Genomic DNA, 23,030 nt, shown 5'->3' with positions numbered 1-23,030 from the left:
TGAAGATGGTAAATTAAATATGGAAATAGACAACAGAAACAACAAAGCTGGTATGGTAAGAAGTCAATTGAATAAATTCATATGGAATAAGAGAGAAATTAGTCGGAACACTGAATGCTGTATACTAGACAGTATTCAAGTCAATTTTAACTTATGGATCTGAGAGCTGCATCAGAAGTAAAACACTTGACAAAAGACTAGAGGCCACAGATATGAGAGTCTTGAGGAAAAATTAGAGGCGTGAATAGATGGCATCAATGGCAATATCATATTGAAAACGAGGATATTAGGAAAGAACTAGATATTGTCAACATACAGGAATGTGTTAGCAGAGCTAATCTCAGGTGGTATGGTCACTTAAACAGAATGGGCGAGGAAAGATTAACAAAACAAGTGTTCTCTGCCAGGTTGGCAGGGAAACGACCCAGATATAGGTGGATTGATACAGTGCAATGTGCCTTAGACGACAGAAACATAAGATCTGATAATGTTGGAGTCTTGACAAGTAACAGACTGATTTGGAGGAAAATTGTAGATAGGGAGTTAGTAATGATGTAAATTTTTCATGTAGTACTATCATATTCTGTATACCCCTTGAGGGTACATGGCAGGAATTTGTTGATGATAATCCTACATTTCATAAGTGAAAGTTGTTCAACTAAAATAGTCTTCAGAAATTAAGAACTTAAATTGTACATATTTGGTCTGATGTATTAAAATAAAGAAGTTTTATTGTTAAAAGACCAGAAGATAAATGATAAAATATACAAAAAGCCAACAAGTTTCACTAGCCACTGTCTAGTATTTTCAAGGCTGAACTGGTGCGAAAACAAATGCATTAAGCTACATGTAAAACATACACTTTAGTAACTGTTAGGCCGTTACATTTGATCATTCACGTTTGATGGCGTGCATGTCTTCGAATGCTTCAGTCAGAATCCGGTACATGACCACGTGTTGTGTAGTTTTTTGCATATTGTAGTTCCGTTGAACTGAGAGAGATGATGAGATTTTTCCATATGGCTTTAAGAATAATACCTTGATTTCTATTTAAATTATTGCCTGTGCATAGTACCACAGTTGCTTCTTTTAAAGTTCTGTGTCTGTAGTCATTCTCGATGTAAGGCACAGAACTTTTTTCCAATCCATAACGTGATTTGATGTTGAGAAATGATGAGCTAAACCAGATGTGATGATTCTATTATGATTGACATCCCCCACATGTTCCTTCTTATAGGCTTCAGCAGTTTGGCACGCATTTTTCTTTTCAGTATCATAATGATTTTAATCCTGCTTAACTACGTGCTAATCCTTTCTATTTCAAATATCATTCTCACTCTTTAACTACGATCATTCTGAAAATATCAACAATAATCTAAATAATAATACTTCTGTTTTGTGTGCATTGTCTCCACACATGTACAAGGGAATTTATGAGCATCTTTTATATACAGGTATAGCATGACCTAATCAGAATGTCAGCACTGTATACATTACTAGTAGCCTTCTTTATTTTTTTTTTTCCTTTTCTGAATTTTCCAATAATGTTTCTGTGTGTTTAAGATTCATATCCTGCTGTTCACATCTGCAGTTAGACATGGATTCCCTTTTTATTTCATCTGCACATTCTACTGACTCAAAAAAATCACTAATTCTTTACTACTTGAACCTTCTGTGGGACCATAGACACAAATAACTGATTGTGCAATTTCCCATTCTGAAATTGCCTACAATTCAGGAGGTCTTTCTTTGCATTTAGTGTTGAAAGTTACAGATCAGAAGATAGCAATAAGTTAGCAAAATAATGAAGTTGGCATCATAATAAAAAAAAATTTAAATCATGTGGTACTATCATAATATCCAGTGCACCCCCTTGAAGGTTTCACCTTGTACTTATCATTTAGAAGACTATTATCCATCGTTTTGCTCATCTTCTTGGTCTCAGTAACATCAATTATGCCAATATGGTTATTTCCGTAATTTCTGTGTAATTCCACCTCTTTAAAATTAATTCTTCTTACAATGATACTTAATTCTGCTGAGTTTGTTCTAGGAGCTGTAACACAACTTGGTTCTCACCATTACAAAATTAGCTAGCAACCTGTAAAATTGATTGATTAAATTACACTGTTGTTTAAATATCTTCATATCTCACTAGTCACGTGAAGTTCAACTCCATGAGTCTACTTCCCAATTAAAAATTAAAAAAAAAAAAAAAACTCAATAAAAGCCAAAAATCTAGGTAGTGACTTCTTATAATACATTGCATTATACATAATACCATTTTGGTCTCCCTCCTGTCTACTGTGATTGCTGGTTTCCTCTCTGGTCATACATAGCATGTCATGGTAGGTGGCTTCCTCTCTCATCAGATTTCTTTATAAATGCTAGCGTACATATATAATGCATTGTATTATAGATGACTGTGCATTATTTGAGGTAGCACACCTAAAATCTCTAAAAATTCTTGATGCTGTTTAGAAGACAGCAGCTTGATTGATTAGTTGATTGATGACTCATCTCCCACAGACTCTCTTCGGCTATTTTCTCATAGAGAGTCAGTTTCAATATGGGCACTGTTCAGTAGAACTAGTATTCATTATGCTCCCCAAGTTCAGCTAAACATAAGCAACAGTTGCCCAACATCCTTTCACCATTGAACAATTGATTCACTGACTTGCTGCTCCTACTCATCTTTCATTCCATCCATCTCAGTTCTGTGGAACAGCTCCCCCCACCCACGAAGCATTCCCAAGGACTAATCTACAGCTCTCCATGAGCAACTATGGCATATTACTTCTTTACTCTTGATCCCAGTCCATATGTAACATTTATTTTATATGGCCTCACGTTTGGAAGTGATTAAACAAAAACTTAGTGGCTGACTTACGTTAAGAAAGCTATTTAGAGTATTTAACCTCACATCAAGTTGTAAAGGCAACTTGATGTGAGGTCAATACTCTATATATCAAGTGAGGTCAAGCATTCTACATAGAATGGGATGCCATGCTATAGAATTGATGTGATTATGTCGGTAAAACTAAGAATAAGAGTCAGTATGAGAAGAAAGTCTAGTCTTGAGCATTATTAAAAGAAAAGTAATGAGAGAAGAACTAGTCCTTTTTATGATTTGAACTCCATGGTGGACATAGAAGTTAAAGAGGCATTGAAGGAAAAGAAGAAAGCATATCAAAAGTTCCTGGGAAATAAGTCAGCTTGTGCTCTTAGAGAATACAGAGACAAATGTATGAAAGCTAAATACTGTGTAATACTGTGTAAAACTAGCTACACAAAAGTCATGGGAGGACTTTGGCAAGAACAAAGAAAATAAATATCAAGGTGGTGGTAAGATATTCTGGAGGTTGTTAAAGAAGCTTAGAAATGGAGGAAAGAGTGCTTTAAAAGGAGTTAGAGATCATAAAGGTGACATGAAAATGGGAGAAAAAGATATTCTTGAAGTATGGAGTAATTACTTCGAAAAATTGCTAAATAAAAGAAACAGTGATAGCACAGTGGTAAAAAACATTCAACAGGCATATAGTCAGGAATACATATCTATAGTTGAAGTAGAAAAAGCTATCAAAGGCTAGAAATGTGGAAAGGTAGCAGGAGTAGATGATATTCGACCAGAAATGCTGAAATATGGTGGTATAAAAGTCTTACAGTGGCTGCACTGCATAGTTCAGAAGGCCTGGACAGAGGGACGAATTCCTGATGATTGGAGTAGAGCTCTAATAGTATCCATATAAAAAAAGGGAAATAAAACTGAATGTGAGAATTACAGAGATATTTCCCTACTGAGTGTTCCGGGCAAGATTTATGCCAGTATACTTGAGAAATGGTTATGAAGAATTGTGGAAGAAAAGCGTGGTGAAGAACAAGCTCGATTCAGGCCAAATAGAGTCTGCCAGGATCAGATCTTCACTTTACGACAAATAGTTGAGAAAGCATGGGAATATAAAAAAGATCTGTATTTAAGTTTTGTCGATCTGGAAAGGGCATACGACAAGATGCCAAGAGAGAAGCTATTCAATATACTACAGTTATATGGTGTCAATGGGGCATTATATCAAGCAATATTTAGTCTTTATTTGAGTTGTAAGTCAGCAGTTAAAATTGAAGGAAGTACGGGAAGATGGTTTAATGTTAAATCTGGTGTGAGACAAGGATGTACATTATCCCCTCTTTTATTCATTATCTATATGGATCACATTATGAAGGAAAGTGATATTAAACATGATATCAAAATTGGAGATGTTAATGTCAGCTCTTTGCTTTATGCGGACGATGTTATACTTCTAAATAAATCTGCTACAAGTTAGCAAGATTCCCTGATTAAATTGAATAACTGTTGTAATAGATATGGTATGAAGGTCAGCAATAAAAAGACAAAGACAATGAAAATAGGTAGAAACATTGAAAATGTCAACTGCGTTTTGAATTGAGAACCTGTGGAACAAGTAAAACATTTCAGCTACTTAGGCACGATTTTTAGTGAAGATGGTAAATTAAATATGGAAATAGACAACAGAATCAAAGCTAGTATTGTAGGAAGTCAATTGAATAAATTCATATGGAATAAGAGTGAAATTAGTCACACTAAATTAGCTGTATACCAGACAGCATTCAAACCAGTTTTAACTTATGGATCTGAGCGCTGGGTCAGAAGTAAAACACTTGACCAAAGACTAGAGACTGCAGATATGAGAGTCCTGAGAAAGATTAGAGGCGTGAACAGATGGCATCAATGGCAATATCATATTAAAAACAAGGATATTACGAAAGAACTTGACATTGTCAGCATTCCAGAATGCATTAGCCGAGCTAATCTCAGGTGATATGGTCACTTGAATCGAATGGGCAAAGAAAGATTAGCAAAACAAGTATTCTCTGCCAGGTTGGCAGGAAAACGACTCAGAGGAAAACCAAGATATAGGTGGATTGATATGGTACAAAGTCCCTTAGACGATAGAAATATAAGATCTGGTAATGTTGGAGTCTTGACAAGTAACAGACTGATTTGGAGGAAAATTGTAGATAGGAAGTTAGTAATGAGGTAAATTTTTCATGAAGTACTATCATATCCTGTACACCCCCCCTTGAGGGTACATGTCAGGAATTTGATGATGATGACCTACAGGCAACTCCAGTGATGAGGACGTATAAGTCCTGGTCTATTTTTGGAACTTTTCATGGTTTTATATATATATATATATATATATTCATTTAACTATGAAAGAAGAATGAATCTTTAATAAATCCTATTTTTGTTTATCTAGAAAAAACTTGTTTTGGAAGCACTGAAGGTGACTAGGTTGTTATCATCCCATTGAAGGATATCGTGGAGATCAGCGTTTAGGATATTTAATATCACAGATAATTTTGAAGCTCAGGATATTTGAGAATTTCAAGGTTTGCTGCATGCATAGGATGAGTTGAGAACACTATCATCAACAAAACTGTGAATAGGGTTTGGGGTAAGTGCTGAGGAACACCTGCATTAATACAAAATCTGAAGAGAGAACACCTTTCATGTAGCATACAACCTGAGAGTAAAACTGACATTCCAATTACAAGAGGAAAGCAGAACATAAGATGGCAATTTACTGAGAAATCCTCAATGCCAAACCCTATTAAATGCCTTGGAAATATCAAATGCAACAGCACAGGTTTCTCCAGACCTTTCAATGACATGTGTACAGTGGACGATGTAGGTGAGAAGATCTGCTGTAAATCTTGACTGCCAAAATCCATACTGGTAGTCACTAATTAGATGACAGATCTCCAGGTGTCAAAGAAGTTGACTGATTTGGATGCCAACTGAGTATAATATATATTAAAGACCCCAAGTAATTTTATATAACCTTGGTTTTAATCCTATTTCCCAAGTAAGCAAACAGACAAGTAAGTCAAGTTTGCACCTGCAAGTAGCGCAAGTCTGAGGCAACTCGTGGTAACGTAGTGCCAGTCTGTGGCAACTCGTGGTAGAGTAAGCTCCGATTACTTTCTTTAGAATTTTCCCCTAATGCAAAGCACATCCCCTTGCGGAGATGTATGATGCTATGCATTAAAAGCAAAGGTACCCAGACCGGTTTTGACCTTTATTGAGGTCTCGTCAGTGGTAGCCAGACCAAAAATGCCAAGGTTGAAGTAATACAGAGCTTATGAATTTTACCTAAGCAAGTTGCCACAAGGTGCTTTGACCTTATTAAATAATATCTCAGGATGAGAGATAGATGTGGAAAGTTTTTTAACTTGGGTATATTATGTATTAAAGTTATCAAGTAATTTTATATAACCTTGGGTTTAATCCTATTTCCCAAGTAAGCAAACAGACAAGTAAGTCAAGTTTGCACCTGCATGTAGTGCAAGTCTGAGGCAACTCATGGTAAAGGTGGAATAAGCTCCAATCACTTTCCTTAGAATTTTCCCCTAATGCAAAGCACATCCCCTCGCGGAGATATATGATGCTATGCATTAAAGGCAAGGATCACTACCCAGACCGGTTTCGACCTTTATTGAGGTCTCGTCAGTGGGAGCCAGACCAAAAATACCAAGGTTGAAGTAATACAGAGCTTATGAATTTTACCTAAACAAGTTGCCACAAGGTGTTTTGTCCTTATTAAATAACAACTCAAGATGAGATATTATTATATAAACAAATTTGTCTGTTTGCTTACTTGGGAAATAGGATTAAAACCAAGGTTATATAAAATTACTTAGTATCTTTAATACATAATATATCGAAGTTAAAAAACTTTCTACATCTATCTCTCATTCTGAGATATTATTTAATAAGGTCAAAGCCAGAAGAGACTCAGAAGAACAAATTGTGCATGCTGTGCACAAGGCTTTTGATAATACTTATTTTTTGAGAAGGATGATGAAGTGAAGATATGCAGACATATCTTCCTGTAAAACTTGGCTTCCTGAAAACAGAAAAGTCAATATTACCAGCAGAATTATGATGTATTAAAGTTCAAAAAGGGATGACTGTTGTTAGATTCTCATTCAATAATGAACTTAATGAAGTATATATAAGAAGTTAATTTCATCCAGAAATTTTCTGTTTCAGAGTGAGACCAGACTGCAAAGATATCATCCAGAAAACATAGTCATATATGAGGTCAAGGAGAAATGGCATTGGAAATCCAATCCTCTAAATGCCCCATAAAATAATCAGCCAAAGCAGTGATATAGGACTGCCCACTGCAGTACCCTTGAAACAATTTATTATGCCAAGTAAAATAACCAGCATTGATGGTAAACTTGAATAATCCAATGAAATCAGGAAATCTACTTGTAAATGTTCTCGGAGTGGTATATTTGAAAACTGAAATTACATTAAAGGAAACCATCATTTCAGACTCTCGAAGATGAAGATCTTTAATTTTTTTTCTTTGAAGTCAAAACTATTTTTGATATAAGAGGTGGTGTTTCCAATAAAGTTTCATAGAAGTCTTGAAAGATAATGCTTTACCAAATAATAAGTAGGAGACCCTATGAAATCAACTATTGATGCCTTGGTATTTTCAAAGGCACTGAATTGGTAAGCATCAATTCCTCTACTTTCCTTTCACATTCCTTCTGAGCATCTATAATAAAAAAATAATTTTAAAAAAAAAGAAAGCGGATGTCAACATCTATATACATTTCGGCTTCACATTTTTTATATTTATATTATTATTACCTGTGTAGCTCAGTGGATGTGGCATTTGCACACCACGGCACTTGGCCACACGAAGGAAGACTTGGTTTCGAGTCTAGTCGGCGACTAGAGGAAATTTTTCTAAGCTTTTTTTTCGACTGGTTCCCGAGTTAGTCAATCTCTGGCACGGGCAAGCCGGATTTTCCTCCCGGAAACTCGGGTTTTTCATCCTGTAAACTCAAGAAAATCGACTGTAGAACCCACATTATTTCAGACATTAAATATATTGTGTTAGGGACCACGAGATGGCGGCACATTTGAGCCGTCTCTCTTCACTGTGTACCGCTTAATTAGTGATACCTTGGGTCATCTATCTCTGATTGGTACCAGTGGAGATTGAACTACCCACTCAGTCTCCAAAAGTTAGATAGGGCTAAATGGCGTCACCTACACTTCGTATATGGGAATAAAAAAAAAAAGGTGTTAGCTGATTTTTTTTTTTTTTTTTTTTTGATATTATTATTACATCACACCTCCAGGGAGTCCAAAGACTCATCGAGGGAGGGCATCTACTCTACAACGTTTTGTCCCACTACTCCACCCATCTTCATCATCTAACACCAATGCCATCTACCGCCGACTACCACCACTAGTATTTTCACAGACAATCACACACACATCCATGCCCACAGCGGGATTCGAACCTGCAGCCTTTTTGGCTGGAAAGCGGATACGCTAACCACTCGGCCAACCAGGCAGGCTTTTTACTGAACTAACTTCTCATTCTCCTCTTCATTCTGTTTACTTCTGTTTGGAACAGCCTCCCTGTCATTGTTTTCTCCAAAGACTAACCTCCAGCTGTTCAAGAAGAATATTAACAGGTTTCACATCAACCATTTGTCCACACACTTGCGCAGCTCCTTTTTCTACCCATTCGTATGTGGTGGTTAATATTAGAAATAAATATATGAAAAAAAAAACATTACTGGTAAACAAAAATGTTAGTTTCAGAAAAAAAAGTTGGCTAATAATTATGAAGGTAATAAGCAAAAAAATGAAGTGAATTGTCTATAATGAAAACACTCTTCCTGAGAAATACAGAGCATACATGGGTTATTATTATTTAAATCAACTGAATTTCATATAAGAAGAAATCATTTACCTTTTGTGTTCTAGCTATTTCTCTGTCAGCTACATCACTATTGATAGTTAAAAGTATCCTTAAGTAGGTGTCAACAGCTTGGGATCCAAGAGTTAGTGTTCTTAAAAGGTCAGTGAAAAATGTTGGCCAACGGATAGGATAATCTACTAAAAAAACTAAACAAATGAGATGTGCTGCTTTATTCCTGATATAACTCTTTTCAGGTACTATTGTCGAACAACTCTGAAAGATAGGAGGGAAAAAAATTACCTATATATATATATATATATTTAAGAATTTTATAATTGTGTATTCTAAAATAAACAAAACATTCACAGCTATTGTACTAATAGCATTATTATTCCCCCCCCCCCTCCCAAAAAAAAAACAGGTACATAATGAGTCAATTCTCATTTTAGTAAGCACTTTTGGTTGGAACTTTACAAATTAATGAAAAGTTCCAACCAAAGCCCTGTGGGTAAAATGCTATGCTTTCTTATAGCTTTGAAATTATCCACAGAGATATTATAAAATATAAAACTTTTCATCAGTTAGATGCAGGTTGTTAGATGGCATGACCTTAAAGGTTAAATTTTTATGCATTCTGTTTGATCCATTCTTAACTATAACATAATCCTTATCCACTTTGGTCATGTAATCTTTATATACCGTACTGTATTATGATGATAAAACGGTTATTTTTGACCACAAGAACTATAGGAGAATGAATTACTACTATTTGGGGTTTTTTTGGTCAAATTTATTTTAAAACTAAGTTATACATTGTAGTTTCGCCAACTGCAGCTGTTGGCTTCATCAGGGTAAAAGATGTATAAAAAATAAGAACACTTAAATGCTAAAAAACTGTTTACACTAAAAACCATAAAATGAACTGAATACAATTGCATTTTTATAAAAGCAGAAGAACGTGTACATCACACGCATAGCCCTTGTGTGATCTACTAGTTGTTATGTAGGAACCTTCCGTAGTTGGCAGCAAAATTTAATTCTGGCATGTTGAAGAATGTAATGAGGGTCTTCCAGATCTCGGGCAAAATCAATCCTTGGTTTCTATTAAGGTTTTGTTCTGAACGGAGAACTGTTGTGGCTTCTTTTATAATTCGGGAGCGGAAGTCCTCCTCTAAGTAGGACATTGAGCTTTTATCCCATTCTATCATATGGTTAGTCCTAGCAAAATGAAAGGTCAACCCCGAATTGTCTTCTCTATTATTATTGATGTCTCCTATGTATTCCTTCTTCCTGATTTCAAAACTTCTTGAAGTCTTTGAGAAATTAAAAAACATCTCGATATCCAATACTGATCTTCTAGCAAGCCTGGATGTTACATCTTTATTCACCAACATTCCAGTAGAAGAAGTGATCGACATTTTAGGAAGCTTATTCCCTCAAGACATCACTTCTTTATTCCATCATTGTTTAACACCTAACTTTTTCCTATGGAATAAAACTATTTATCAGCAATTAACAGGCTTTGGGAAGCCCTCTTTCACTACCTTGTGCGGATCTCTTTATGGAGAAATTTGAAAGTAAAATTTTATCTCAACTAGGCCCTAAACCCACAGTTTGGTAGAGATACATTGATGATATTTTTATCGTTTGGAAAAATACAGAAAAGGATCTGTTCAATTTTCTAAGCAAGATTAACGCTTTGCATCAAAAAATTAAATTCACTCTAGAACTTGAGATAGATAACCAATTACATTGGACATTTTAATCAAGAAATGAATAGATGGTCGTATCAGCCTTACAGTTTATCGTAAACCCACCAATACAGGTAGATACTTGCATTTCACTTCTTCACACCATATTTCTCAGAAACTTACCATTGTACACATGCTAAAAAATAGAGCCTCTCTCATTACGACAGATGATAAAGACTTCCAAGATGAACTGTCCCTGATATCAAATAACCTTACAAAGAATGGTTATCCTAGAAAATTGATCCACAAGATTCTTTTCTGTGACCCCCCAAAGACAACCTGAAGATATACATTATAATTCTACCAGTGATTACGTTTGTGGGGATAATTTCCAATAAGATTGCCAGACTCCTCCAGCTGCATGAAATATGAGTGGCTTTTAAACCTGCACAGACCATTCGCCAATTTTTACAATCTCTGAAAGAGAGTATCCATTTTTTAAATATGCTGGAGTTTACAACATCCCCTGCTCGTGCGGTTTGAACTATATTGGCCAGACTTCAAGAAGTTTTGAAATCAGGAAAAAGGAACACATAGGAGACGTCAATAATAATAATAGAGAAGACAAATCGGGGTTAGCCTTTCATTATGCTAGGACTAACCATATGATAGAATGGGATAAAAGCTCAATACCCTACTTAGAGAAGGACTTCCGCACCCGAATTATAAGAGAAGCCACAACAGTTCTCCGTTCAGAACAAAAGGATTGATTTTGCCCGAGATCTGGAAGACCCTCATTAGATCTTTCGACATGCCAGAATTAAATTTTGCTGCCAACTACAGAACGTTCCTACATAACTAGTAGATCATACACACCCTATGCATGTGATGTATGCGTTCTTCTGCTTTTATAAAAATGCAATTGTATTCAGTTCATTTTATGGTTTTTAGTGCAAACAGTTTTTTAGCATTTAAGTGTTCTTATTTTTTATACATCTTTTACCTTGATGAAGCCAACAGCTGCAGTTGGCAAAACTACAATGTATAACTTAGTTTTAAAATAAATTTGACCAAACAAAACCCCCAAATAGTAGTAATTCATTCTCCTATAGTACTGTATTATATTGCATTGTAATTTTAAAGAGCTCCTATTATTTTTTATGTGGAATACTGACTTTAGGGGGCTTAGCGGTACATTCGAGGAATACAAACATGAGAACAGGGTGCAAATTTTCAATATCATGTGCAATGATAAAGTGCTCTAAAAAAATACATTTTTAGTCTCCATAGCATTATCTGGATTATCAAACCCCAAGCCAACCAGTGGTTCCAATGCCCTACAAGTGTACCTTTTGTGGGTTGATTAACATAAAAACCAACATTATTAGTAATTGTGGGCAGAACACAGGATCGAGTGTTCTAATTTTCCTTTATAACACTCTGAACTCATCTGGTGAGGGAGGGAGGGACAGAATTTGAAAAGCTAAAAACCAGTAGGGAGCAGAATAATATGTAAATTAGTTATATATATGTTAAGTAAGGAAGAGATCCTAACTCATGTGCTTGGTTAAATCATCAGAACAGGTACAAAAATAGTTCTAAAAGCAATCTTCATGGCCAGAAGATGCAAAAAACAGTACACTCTCACAATAATAACTGGTATAAACTAGTGGCAAGAGTAACTGAACACTTGTAGGTCACATTCCCACTGGAACGTAACCTAAAGGGGTGTTCAGTCACGAGTCAAGATCCATATCGGTGGGATTGTGACTGGACACCTGTCAGAATCCTGTCAAGCCACTGCAACAAGCCATTCATACCTCGCATGCTGAAAGACAGCACTAGCCAGAGCTACTTCCATACTGTTACAACATGATCACTCTGGCAATGAGAACACTAGAATGGAATTAAGTAGCTCTTGAGACTACACAGCCACTCTTCCTACACCAAGTATGATATGCGGGTACCAAATCATCTTCAGATGATCTGGGTACTGATATAGGTATCACTTTGAAGGGCAGCCATATACTGCCATCTATTGAGACTCATCACAACTGACTAGATGAGTCCAAAAAGGTTGCAACCTAGCCCAACACTACAGCATTCGTAGAACATAGTACATAGAAAAAAGGCTGTTTGTTCAAACAACAGAGCTCTTGCAACAGAACTTTATCACCTGTGCAACACTTTTTTTTAAAGCCAATAACTATAACCCTTGTCAAATAGATAAAATGCTACAGCAAACAGATCCAATCCCTTATATCCTAATAGATCTACAAAGAGAGAGCTAGAGTGAGCAATCTTCATTCCATTTTTAAAACACACATCAAATTAGCAATCCAGATCTGTCTCTCTTAAGACAAACTCTTTCCTTTCACACAACCTGGTACTTACAAAGTTTTGTTTGCATGCAACTTGGCCTATTTTAAGTAGAGAGGAAAAACTGTTAATAATACTTTAAAGAACATCAAAAATACACATTGTTATCATTATGGCAAGTCAGAACTACAGATCACAGTAAACAGATCAATCCCTTATATCCTGGGAACATCTAGCAAGACATCTAGCAAACATGCAATGGACATCTATACATAGAGGATTAAATAAAGGAACATGACAGTACTACTTTCTCACTGGTCGCTCACTATGTCATGGTAGACAGTTTCCTCTCCTCAGATTTCCCCACCAGTACAGAAGCACCCCAGAGTTCTATTCTTGCCCACTCTCTCTTCCGACTGTATATAAATGACTTGCTTTCACAGACTTCCAATCCTATTCCATGACATTGTTAATGACAGTGCATCCCATTCCTCCTTTTCATTTGATAAACCTTGTAGTGTTCAAGTATTAGAATCCACAAGACCCACCATGACCAATGGTTTGAGCTCCGATTCCTAGCTAGCTATATCCCAATGGGACACAGGCAACCTTGTAGACTTCAATGCCACCAAAACTCAGTCCTGTCAGATCGCTCACAAGAAAGAGCTCGCATCACTCTCCTTTACCTTCAACAATTTCCAGATATCCAAACATGAATAGCTTTCCCTTCTTGCCATTCTTCTGCAGCTGTCAAAACACTTTGTGTACTTTTTGAACAAGACACTACTTCACACTTGAGCCTAGTGGCTTTGCGCTTCGCAACCATATACCTGGGGAAGGAGTGTCCTAGGTTCAATTCCCATCAACAACATGAGAAGTTTAAGGATCTTCCTCAGCCATAGCCAAGTCAGCCGGTCTTGGGCGTGAACAGCAGGGTTTTTCCTGCCAGTTTATCTGGTCTTTTCCATCCTGCAAGCAGGCAAACCAGTCTGAGGACACACAGATTACAGTCAGGAATACTGACCCAGCCATAGGTCAGATTCGTCAGCATAGGCTGACGAATCTGACCTATGGCAGGGTCAGTATTCCTGAGTTCCGGAGCACGGATAAAATTTGCAGGAACTAGATGGTACCGTGAACTCCCGTAAAAAGGGGGAACGCACTATCATCACACAGAATTTATTTATTTACCTGCTAACTCTATACAAATCCCAAATCCACCCAACCATGGAATATTGTTCCCATATTTGGGAGTGGTGCACCAAAATCCTCTCTAAGGCTGCTTGATTCTATCCAGAAGCGGTCAATATCCGACTAATTAATGATCCCCTCTTGCATATCAACTTCAATCGCCCTCTCATAGATGTTCAGTTTCTGCTTTGTGCCTCTTCTACAGATACTTTCATGGACAGTGCACTGTTGAATTGGTTACTATCATTCCTCCAAAATCATTAGAACAAGAGCCACTGCTATCCAACACCCTTTTACAATTCATCTTGAAACTTGCTAAATCAACTGCACTGCTTCCTATTTCATTCCATCTTCTTTGGAACAGTCTCTCCCACTTCTGCCTTTCTTAAAGAATACAATCTTCAGCCTCAAACAAAATGTCAACAGATTCTTCTATTCTTCTTTTCCTCTGCCCCCTCCCCCAACATACACACACACACAGCACTAAAGTGTTTATAGGTCTTGTGGCCTTTTGTGTGTGGATCAAATAATAAAAACAACACAGATGGTACAAATCTCAGACTATTTATGGAGTCAACACCATCTCCTAATTTCATTAAGTATGAGTACATTAGACCACCTTCAGCCTAACATAGGCAATCTGGACTATTTATACATCCATTCATAGAGTGTACTAACTAGGATATTATTTTTTTTTATTACAATTTCAAATGATTTAACAATTATGCAGTAATTGCATTTTCTGTGACACTTTTGTACTTCGAGGATGGTTTAAAATCCAGCATTACTATATTATAACTGACAGTCTAGTACTGTGGGATTTCAAATATGCACACTGATTCAGAATACAAAAATATATTATAGGGGATTGAAATTAGAAGTGATCATCACTTAGTATTAACCAGGATAAAATGAATATCATACTAAAAATATGTAAGAGAGTTTAACTCTAAAGAAAAACAATGATTCAGCTAGGAAAGCATATGGTGAAGCTGTCTTCAAGGAAAGGAATTCAGAATTTCATAAGGGACACTAGAAGTTAAAATAACAGTCCTGGAAAAGAAGAAAGCATACTGAAAGTTCCTAGCAAACAAACTGCCATATCTGATAAGAGATTGCAGAGAAAAATGTAAGTCTGCTAAAATATGAGTAAAAGGAGGTAAATAAAAGTTGCTGGGGAAACTTCAGTAAGAATACAGAACAGGGGTCGGCAACCGGCAACCCAAAAGTGCATTTTTGGAGGCCCATAAAAGGTTGACCATACTTATATGGCAGTCATCATCATCATCAAATTCCTGTCATGTACCCTCAAGGGGTGTACAGGATATGATAGTACTCCATGAAAAAAATTACATCATTACTAACTTCCTATCTACAATTTTCCTCCAAATCAGTCTGTTACTTGTCAAGACTCCAACATTATCATATCTTATATTTCTATCGTCTAAGGCACTTTGTACCATATCAATTCATCTATATCTTGGTCTTCCTCTGGGTCGTTTTGATGCCAACCTGGCAGAGAATACTTGTTTTGCTAATATTGAATCGTCCATTCTGTTTAAGTGACCATACCACCTGAGATTACCTCTGCTAACGCATTCCTGGATGTTGACAATGTCAAGTTCTTTCCTAATATCCTAATTTTTAATAAGATATTGCCATTGATGCCATCTGTTCACGCCTCTAATCTTTCTCAGGACTCTCATATCCGCAGTCTCTAGTCTTAGGTCAAGTGTTTTACTTCTGACCCAGCTCTCAGATCCATAAGTTAAAACTGGTTTGAACACTGTCTTGTATACAGCTAATTTAGTGTTCCGACTAATTTCTCTCTTATTCCATATGAATTTATTCAATTGACTTCCAACCATACCAGCTTTGCTGATTCTGTTGTCTATTTCTATATTTAATTTACCATCTTCAGTAAAAATCGTGCCTAAGTAGCTGAAATGTTTTACTTGTTCCACAGGTTCTCCATTCACAATGCAGTTGATATTTTCAATGTTTCTGCCTATTTTCATTGTCTTTGTCTTTTTACTGCTGACCTTCATACCATATCTATTACAACAATTATTCACTTTAGTCAGGGAACTGGATTCAAAAGCTTAAAAATGAAGGAAGGAGCACAGTAAAAGGAATCTCTACCTATAAATTCAGTGTGAAAATTGAAACTAAAGATATTCAGGATCTGGATATCTTTAGTTTCTAATTACTTTGAAAGACTTAAACAAAAACAGAACGTGGCAGAACACATTAAACAGGAATGCAATCAGGAGTACATATCAATTCTTGCATAAGAAAAGGGCAATCAATCCTGAAATCTGAAAGGCAAATGGAGTAGATGATTTTCAACCAGAAATCCTCAAATATAAAGGTATAATGGTTTTACAGCATAATTCAGAAGGCCCTGGACGGAAAGACAAATTCCAAATAATTGGAGCAGAGTCCTCAGTTTCCATCTATAAAAAGGCAAATAAAATTCAATGTGAGAATTACAAAGGAATTCCATACTGAGTGCCTCAGGTATTTATGTAAGCATACTTGAGAAGAGCCAAAGAAAAATTGTGGAAGTAAAACATAGAGAAAAACAAACTGGGTTCAGGCTAAATAGTTGTCAGAATAATCAGATTTTTACTTTAAAAAAAAAATTGAGAAATTATGGGAATATAACAAGAATCTTTCTAAAAATTTTGTAGATTTGGAAAAGCATGTAACAAGGTGTTAATAGAAAAGCTTATTTTTAGAGGTACCTGTGGCATAGTATAATTATTAAAGAACACATAAGTCCACAGTAATAACTAATTAATAAATAAAGTACAGATATTTCATACTAAAACTAATAGTACATTTTCAGTGTTACAAACAGATAGGAATGGAATATAAGTAACGAACATTCGATGGATCACCTATTAAAATACATTGTTGTCGCGAGCTAGGAAATGAAAGAAATTAATAAATAATTAATATTTAAGATAATTGGTTTTTTTTAATGATTACATAAAATAAAAGTCTCCCAGATCTTCGAGAGAGAGAGACGCAATCATTTCGATTTAAATTCAGTTGGTGTAAAATAGCTTCACAACTTTCTTTAAAGAGGCGTTCATATTTGAACCTGCATCTATGAAGGAGAATAGCTTTATCCCACTAGATATTATGGGTAGTGTTAATACTGTGTTGTGCTAGACCAGACTTCGGAGGTTTGTTGTAATCAATATAACATTGATGTTCTTTAATTCTTTTTTCCACAGAATGGCCCGTTTGTCCAAAATAAGAAACATCACATTCACATAGGATTTGGTAAATGCCAGCCAAAGATAGAGATGACAGTTCATCTTTTGTAGAAGGCAATAAGGAAGAAATTTTGTTGACAGGAATATACGTGGGAATCAATTGGTACTTTTTTAAAATTCTACCTATAGGTTCTGAGATTCCTGGAATGTAGGGGAATGGAACTCTGCAGCCTGTTGAAGAAACCTTAGGTATTGGAACGTAAGATTCAATTATCTGTTGGATTTGATTAGGGTGGAAATTATTAGATTCCATTAACTTTTTTAATGATGAAAAGTTCTTGTTGCAAGATTTCTGGAAAAGAGCAAACTTTATGTGCCCTATTAATTAGAGATTTAAGAACGCCAAATTTTTGAGATGTGTGGTTAGCAGACTTTTCATGAATATATCTGCCAGTAAATGTGGGCTTTCGAAAGTGTCTTCTCCAGAAATCTTACAACAAGAATTACAAAAAAATTAATATAAGACAACGGAATGAGTAGCCTTTGAACATTTTATTGTATGTATGTAATTTACAAATTTGACTTACATAAAGGTTTACAGAACGCATTACTTACGTAACTCAGGATGTAACTACATGTGATTTTCTAGAACAAGGTTTTGAGATTCTTTAATCCTCAGTCCGCTGATGGTACTACTTCTAATGTAGTACTAGAGCTTTAGAACCTTTTGCGATATTAATCTACTACCACTACAAATTTATAATCTTTAATGAGTGGATTCACATAAAAATAGTGGTTTTATTAGGTAAGCATTTTACAAAATCAGTTTCATTTCACAAACTCCTCGATAGCCAATGGAGTCAACAATCCTCCCTATAGCCCCACACTACCAACAAACTTCTGGTTATTCCTAAATTGAAGATATACACCTGAAAGGCATATTTTGAAAATACAATACAAATCAAAGTGGAAGTGAGAAAATGATTTTGAAAACAACCTGCAGAGTTTTTACAGATGGCTTGAAACGGCTGTTATTTGACTCGGTGGAGAAAATACATTGATTATATCATCATCATCATCATCATCATCATCAAATTCCTGCCATGTACCCTCAAGGGGTGTACAGGATATGACAGTACTACATGAAAAAATTACATCATTACTAACTTCCTATCTACAATTTTCCTCCAAATCAGTCTGTTACTTGTCAAGACTCCAACATTATCAGATCTTATATTTCTATCGTCTAAGGCACTTTGTACCATATCAATCCACCTATATCTTGGTCTTCCTCTGGGTCGTTTTCCTGCCAACCTGGCAGAGAACACTTGTTTTGCTAATCTTTCCTCTCCCATTCTATTTAAGTGACCATACCATCTGAGATTAGCTCTGCTAACGCATTCCTGGATGCTGACAATGTCAAGTTCTTTCCTAATATCCTCATTTTTAATATGATATTGCCATTGATGCCATCTGTTCACGCCTCTAATCTTTCTCAGGACTCTCATATCTGCAGTCTCTAGTCTTTGGTCAAGTGTTTTACTTCTGACCCAGCTCTCAGATCCATAAGTTAAAATTGGTTTGAACACAGTCTTGTATACAGCTAATTTAGTGTTCCGACTAATTTCTTTCTTATTCCATATGAATTTATTCAATTGACTTCCCACGATACCAGCTTTGCTGATTCTGTTGTCTATTTCTATATTTAGTTTACCATCTTCAGTAAAAATTGTGCCTAAGTAGCTGAAATGTTTTACTTGTTCCACAGGTTCTCCATTCACAACACAGTTGACATTTTCAATGATTCTGCCTATTTTCATTGTCTTTGTCTTTTTATTGCTGACCTTCATACCATATCTATTACAACAGCTATTCAATTTAGTCAGAGAATCTTGCAGACTTGCAGCGGATTTATTTAGAAGTATAACATCATCCGCATAAAGCAAAGAGCTGACATTAACATTTCCAATTTTGATATCAGGTTTAATACCACATTCCTTCATAATGTGATCCATATAGATAATGAATAACAGAGGGGGATAATGTACATCCTTGTCTCACACAATATTTAACATTAAACCATCTTCCTGTACTTCCTTCAATTCTAACTGCTGACTCACAACTCAAATAAAGACTAAGTATTGCTTGATATAATGCCCCATTGACACCATATAACTGCAGCGTATTGAATAGCTTCTCTCTTGGCACCTTGTCATATGCCTTTTCCAAATCGACAAAACTTAAATACAGATCTTTGTTATATTCCCATGCTTTCTCGACTATTTGTCGTAAAGTGAAGATCTGATCCTGACAGCCTCTATTTGGCCTGAATCCAGCTTGTTCTTCACCAAGCTTTTCTTCCACAATTCTTCTCAACCGTTTCTCAAGTATACTTGCATAGATCTTGCCAGGAACACTCAGTAGGGAAATACCTCTGTAATTCTCACATGCAGTTTTATTTCCCTTTTTATATATGGGTACTATGAGAGCTCTACTCCAATCATCGGGAATTCGTCCCTCTGTCCAGGCTTTCTGAACTATGCAGTGCAGCCACTGTAAGACTCTTATACCACCATACTTCAGCATTTCTGGTCGAATATCATCTACTCCTGCTGCCTTTCCACATTTCAAGCCTTTGACGGCTTTTTCTACTTCAAGTATGGATATGTATTCCTGACTGCATGCCTGGTCAGTGTTTTTTATCACTGTGCTGTCATCACTGCTTGTTTCATTTAGCAGTTTTTCAAAGTAATTACTCCATACTTCAAGGATATCTTTTTCTCCTGTTTTCATTTCACCTTTATCATCTCTAATTCCTTTTACAGCACTCTTTCCTCCATTCCTAAGCTTCTTCAACAACCTCCAGAATATTTTGCCACCTTCTTGATATTTATTTTCTATATTCTTGCCAAAGTCCTCCCATGACTTTTGTTTAGCTAGTTTTACACACTGTTTAGCTTTCTTACATTTGTCTCTGTATTCTGTAAGAGTAAAAGCTGACTTATTTGCCAGGAACTTTTGATATGCTTTCTTCTTTTCCTTCACTGCCTCTTTAACTTCCTGTGTCCACCAGGGAGTTCTGATTTTTTTATCTTTGCACACAACCTCACCACATGCCTCTCTGGCAGAATCAATCAATATTTCCTTCAGAGTTTGCCACTGAATCTCCAAGGTTTGATTCCTGTTCTCAAACTCTTTCATTTTCTTTTCAATAATATTTCTGTATTTTAGTCTACAGTTTACATCTGAGAGCTGCTCAACTTTTATTCGCTTTAAAACTTTCTTACATGTTATTCTTTTCAATATGAAATTCAATTTTATCCTGCTCAAGACTAAATAGTGATCACTTCCAATTTCAAATCCTCTGTACACTCTGGTGTCCTGCACCAGGGAGAAAACATCACTATCAACAATAACATAGTCAATGAGACTTTTCTTATTCCTAGCCTCTTCTCTCCATGTGAATTTGTGCACATTTTTATGTTGGAACATGGTGTTCGTAATAACCAGTCCATGTCCTGAGCAGAAATCCAACAGATATTTGCCATTATTATTAGCTTTGCTCTTTTCTCCAAATTTTCCCAAAATATTTTTGTATGTCTCACAATCATTTCCTACTCTACTATTTAGATCCCCAACAAGGACCAACTTTTCCTTTTTCATTGTGTCAGTTGCTTTTTCTAAAGCCTCAAAAAATTCCTCCACTTCTACCTTAGTAGAACCTTCTGTGGGACCATAGGCACAAATAAGTCTCATTGTCCAGTTCCCCATTCTCATATTTGCCCACATTACTCTACTTGAGACTGACTGCCATTCAAGAAGATTAGCCTCGTATTTTGTGTTGAATACTATGGCTACTCCTTCTTTTCCTTGATTGTTATTGCCTGAATATAACATTTTGTATTTATTGCTCAGAAAGATCTCACCAGTTTTGGTCTTTTTTGTTTCAGTCACCCCTATTATGTCGATCTGGTACTTATCTAATTCCTCAGCTAGCTCCGTTTCTTTGCCATTCAGGCTTCTTACGTTGATAGTACCGATCTTTAACTCTGGTGATGTTGAGTTGGGGTTTGTTTTCAGATTTGTTCCAGTAGCTGACTTTTCGCTGTTCGCCCTGGTTCCCTGGCGAAAACAACGGGGGCCTTGTTTAACCGGGCGACGCCCCAGCCGGCATGAAATTTTGTCATGTTGTACCATCATTTTTTATTTTGGTTTAACCAATAAGAATACAATTTGGTCGGCTAAATCCCAAATTGCCAGCCCATCCTCGTTCGTTCAGTATCAAAGTAGATACCCAACAGGGTGCACCACGAGAAGGTGAGGATTGGACATTAGGTCAGAAGCCCTGGTCGGTTCTCCGCATTCCTTTAAAGGCTATGTGGAGGTCTCCTCTCAGTTATACAGCTTTGACCCTTAATGTAAACCAAGTAGAGATTTCAAACTTTTTTTTTTTTTTTTAATTTTACTGAGATCTTTTTTTGCTGGAGAGCTACCACAATAAAGTCATTATTTAAAGAACATCCCTCATAGATCCTATATTATTTATAATAAGACAGATAAGTAATAAATTTATTATTTATAACCTGCAATATTTATCAATATGATGGGAAAAAACAATGGAATTTAAATAATCTGCCATTTTCTGTTTAAATTAGGGGTAAAAAATGTGATTGTAAAATTGCAACATGTTTCAATGGTATTAACCAATGAATGGAGGAAAAAATGTATGAAAGTTAGCAAACATATTTATGTTTGTTAATAACAGACATTAATTAAACAAATTAATGACAAATAGAGGAATTAGTGAAGGTGACTAAGAAGTTCTCAATTAGTCATGGATGAAATTACAAAAAAAAAAAAAAAAAAAAAAAAACAGAAACAGTACAAACAAACAAAAACAAAATGGAAGTTTTTTTATCAGAGGATCCTACACTTTTACTTGAATTTTAGATGATCTCACATATATAAAATACAGTTGTTGACTCATTACAGAGAACCTGTAGGGTACTCTGGGAACAGTTTCTTATAGTGGATAGCCTTCTACAGTGAATTTTCTTCAGAACAGCATCGTGTCTAGGAAGTTTTTGGTAAGGACTGTTCAGTAATTTATTAGAGTGAGCCAGTTTATAATCACAGTTTTTTGCTATAATATGAATCAACTGCACCAGTAAATAAACAAATTATAACAATAGCTAGAGAACCACTACAATTAAGACTGGAAACTGAAGGGAAAATAACAGAACAAGTGAAATAAATTATCTTGAAATATGTATAAATTCTGAAAATTGGATATTCTATATAGTAAAAGATATTAAAAACAAGTGTCTGGATATTTGAACTAAATGGAATAAATAAACATTTACTTAAATATATGCTAATGATGCTATCCAATTAATGGTGACCCCTCTCTCAGAGACTCACTCCAGCCACATCATAACAGATGCGCTGCTGTACTGGCTGCCACGATTCCTTCAAACCAGTAAACGCATGACATGATCAACTACTGGTCAACATCCATTTACAGTCCAGCACCAAACATACTACATGGACTTTTCACCCACCTCTTTTGTTCCATCTACCTCTGTGCCCCCCCCCTTTTAAACCAAACACACACACACACACACACACACACACAGTTTTTTCTAAGAAATACAACATCCAGTTATTTGAGAAACATGGCAAGTTCCTTCTTACTTTTTTACACCTGCCTGCCTGCCACCTACCCAGCCTTTTTTGGATAAATAAGACAACACTACCAGAAGCCATATAAGTACTCAAAACAAATTGGAACAAATGTCTCAGACATACTACAAATATTAAATGTAACACAAATAAAAAAAGCC

The 23,030-nt window shown here is 35.9% G+C and overlaps 1 protein-coding gene across 1 annotated transcript in view; it reads right to left on the bottom strand.

Moving 5' to 3' along the window:
* LOC150109266 (exportin-T-like) overlaps positions 1 to 23,030 on the bottom strand; it is a 359,762-nt gene that overhangs the window by 281,570 nt on the left and 55,162 nt on the right. The window contains exon 6 of the mRNA XM_090401965.1: positions 8,811 to 9,032. Within this exon, the coding sequence (XP_090258091.1) occupies positions 8,811 to 9,032 (222 nt within the window). The remainder of the gene's footprint in view (positions 1 to 8,810; positions 9,033 to 23,030) is intronic.

The sequence above is a fragment of the Typopeltis vanoorti genome, chromosome 2 (genome assembly GCF_054136105.1).
Source record: "Typopeltis vanoorti isolate ZY-2024b chromosome 2, IOZ_Tvanoo_1.0, whole genome shotgun sequence".
In the NCBI taxonomy this organism is placed as follows: domain Eukaryota; kingdom Metazoa; phylum Arthropoda; class Arachnida; order Uropygi; family Thelyphonidae; genus Typopeltis; species Typopeltis vanoorti.
The sequence above is the reverse complement of the archived record's forward strand: the minus strand, read 5'-3'. Positions and strand labels throughout refer to the sequence as shown.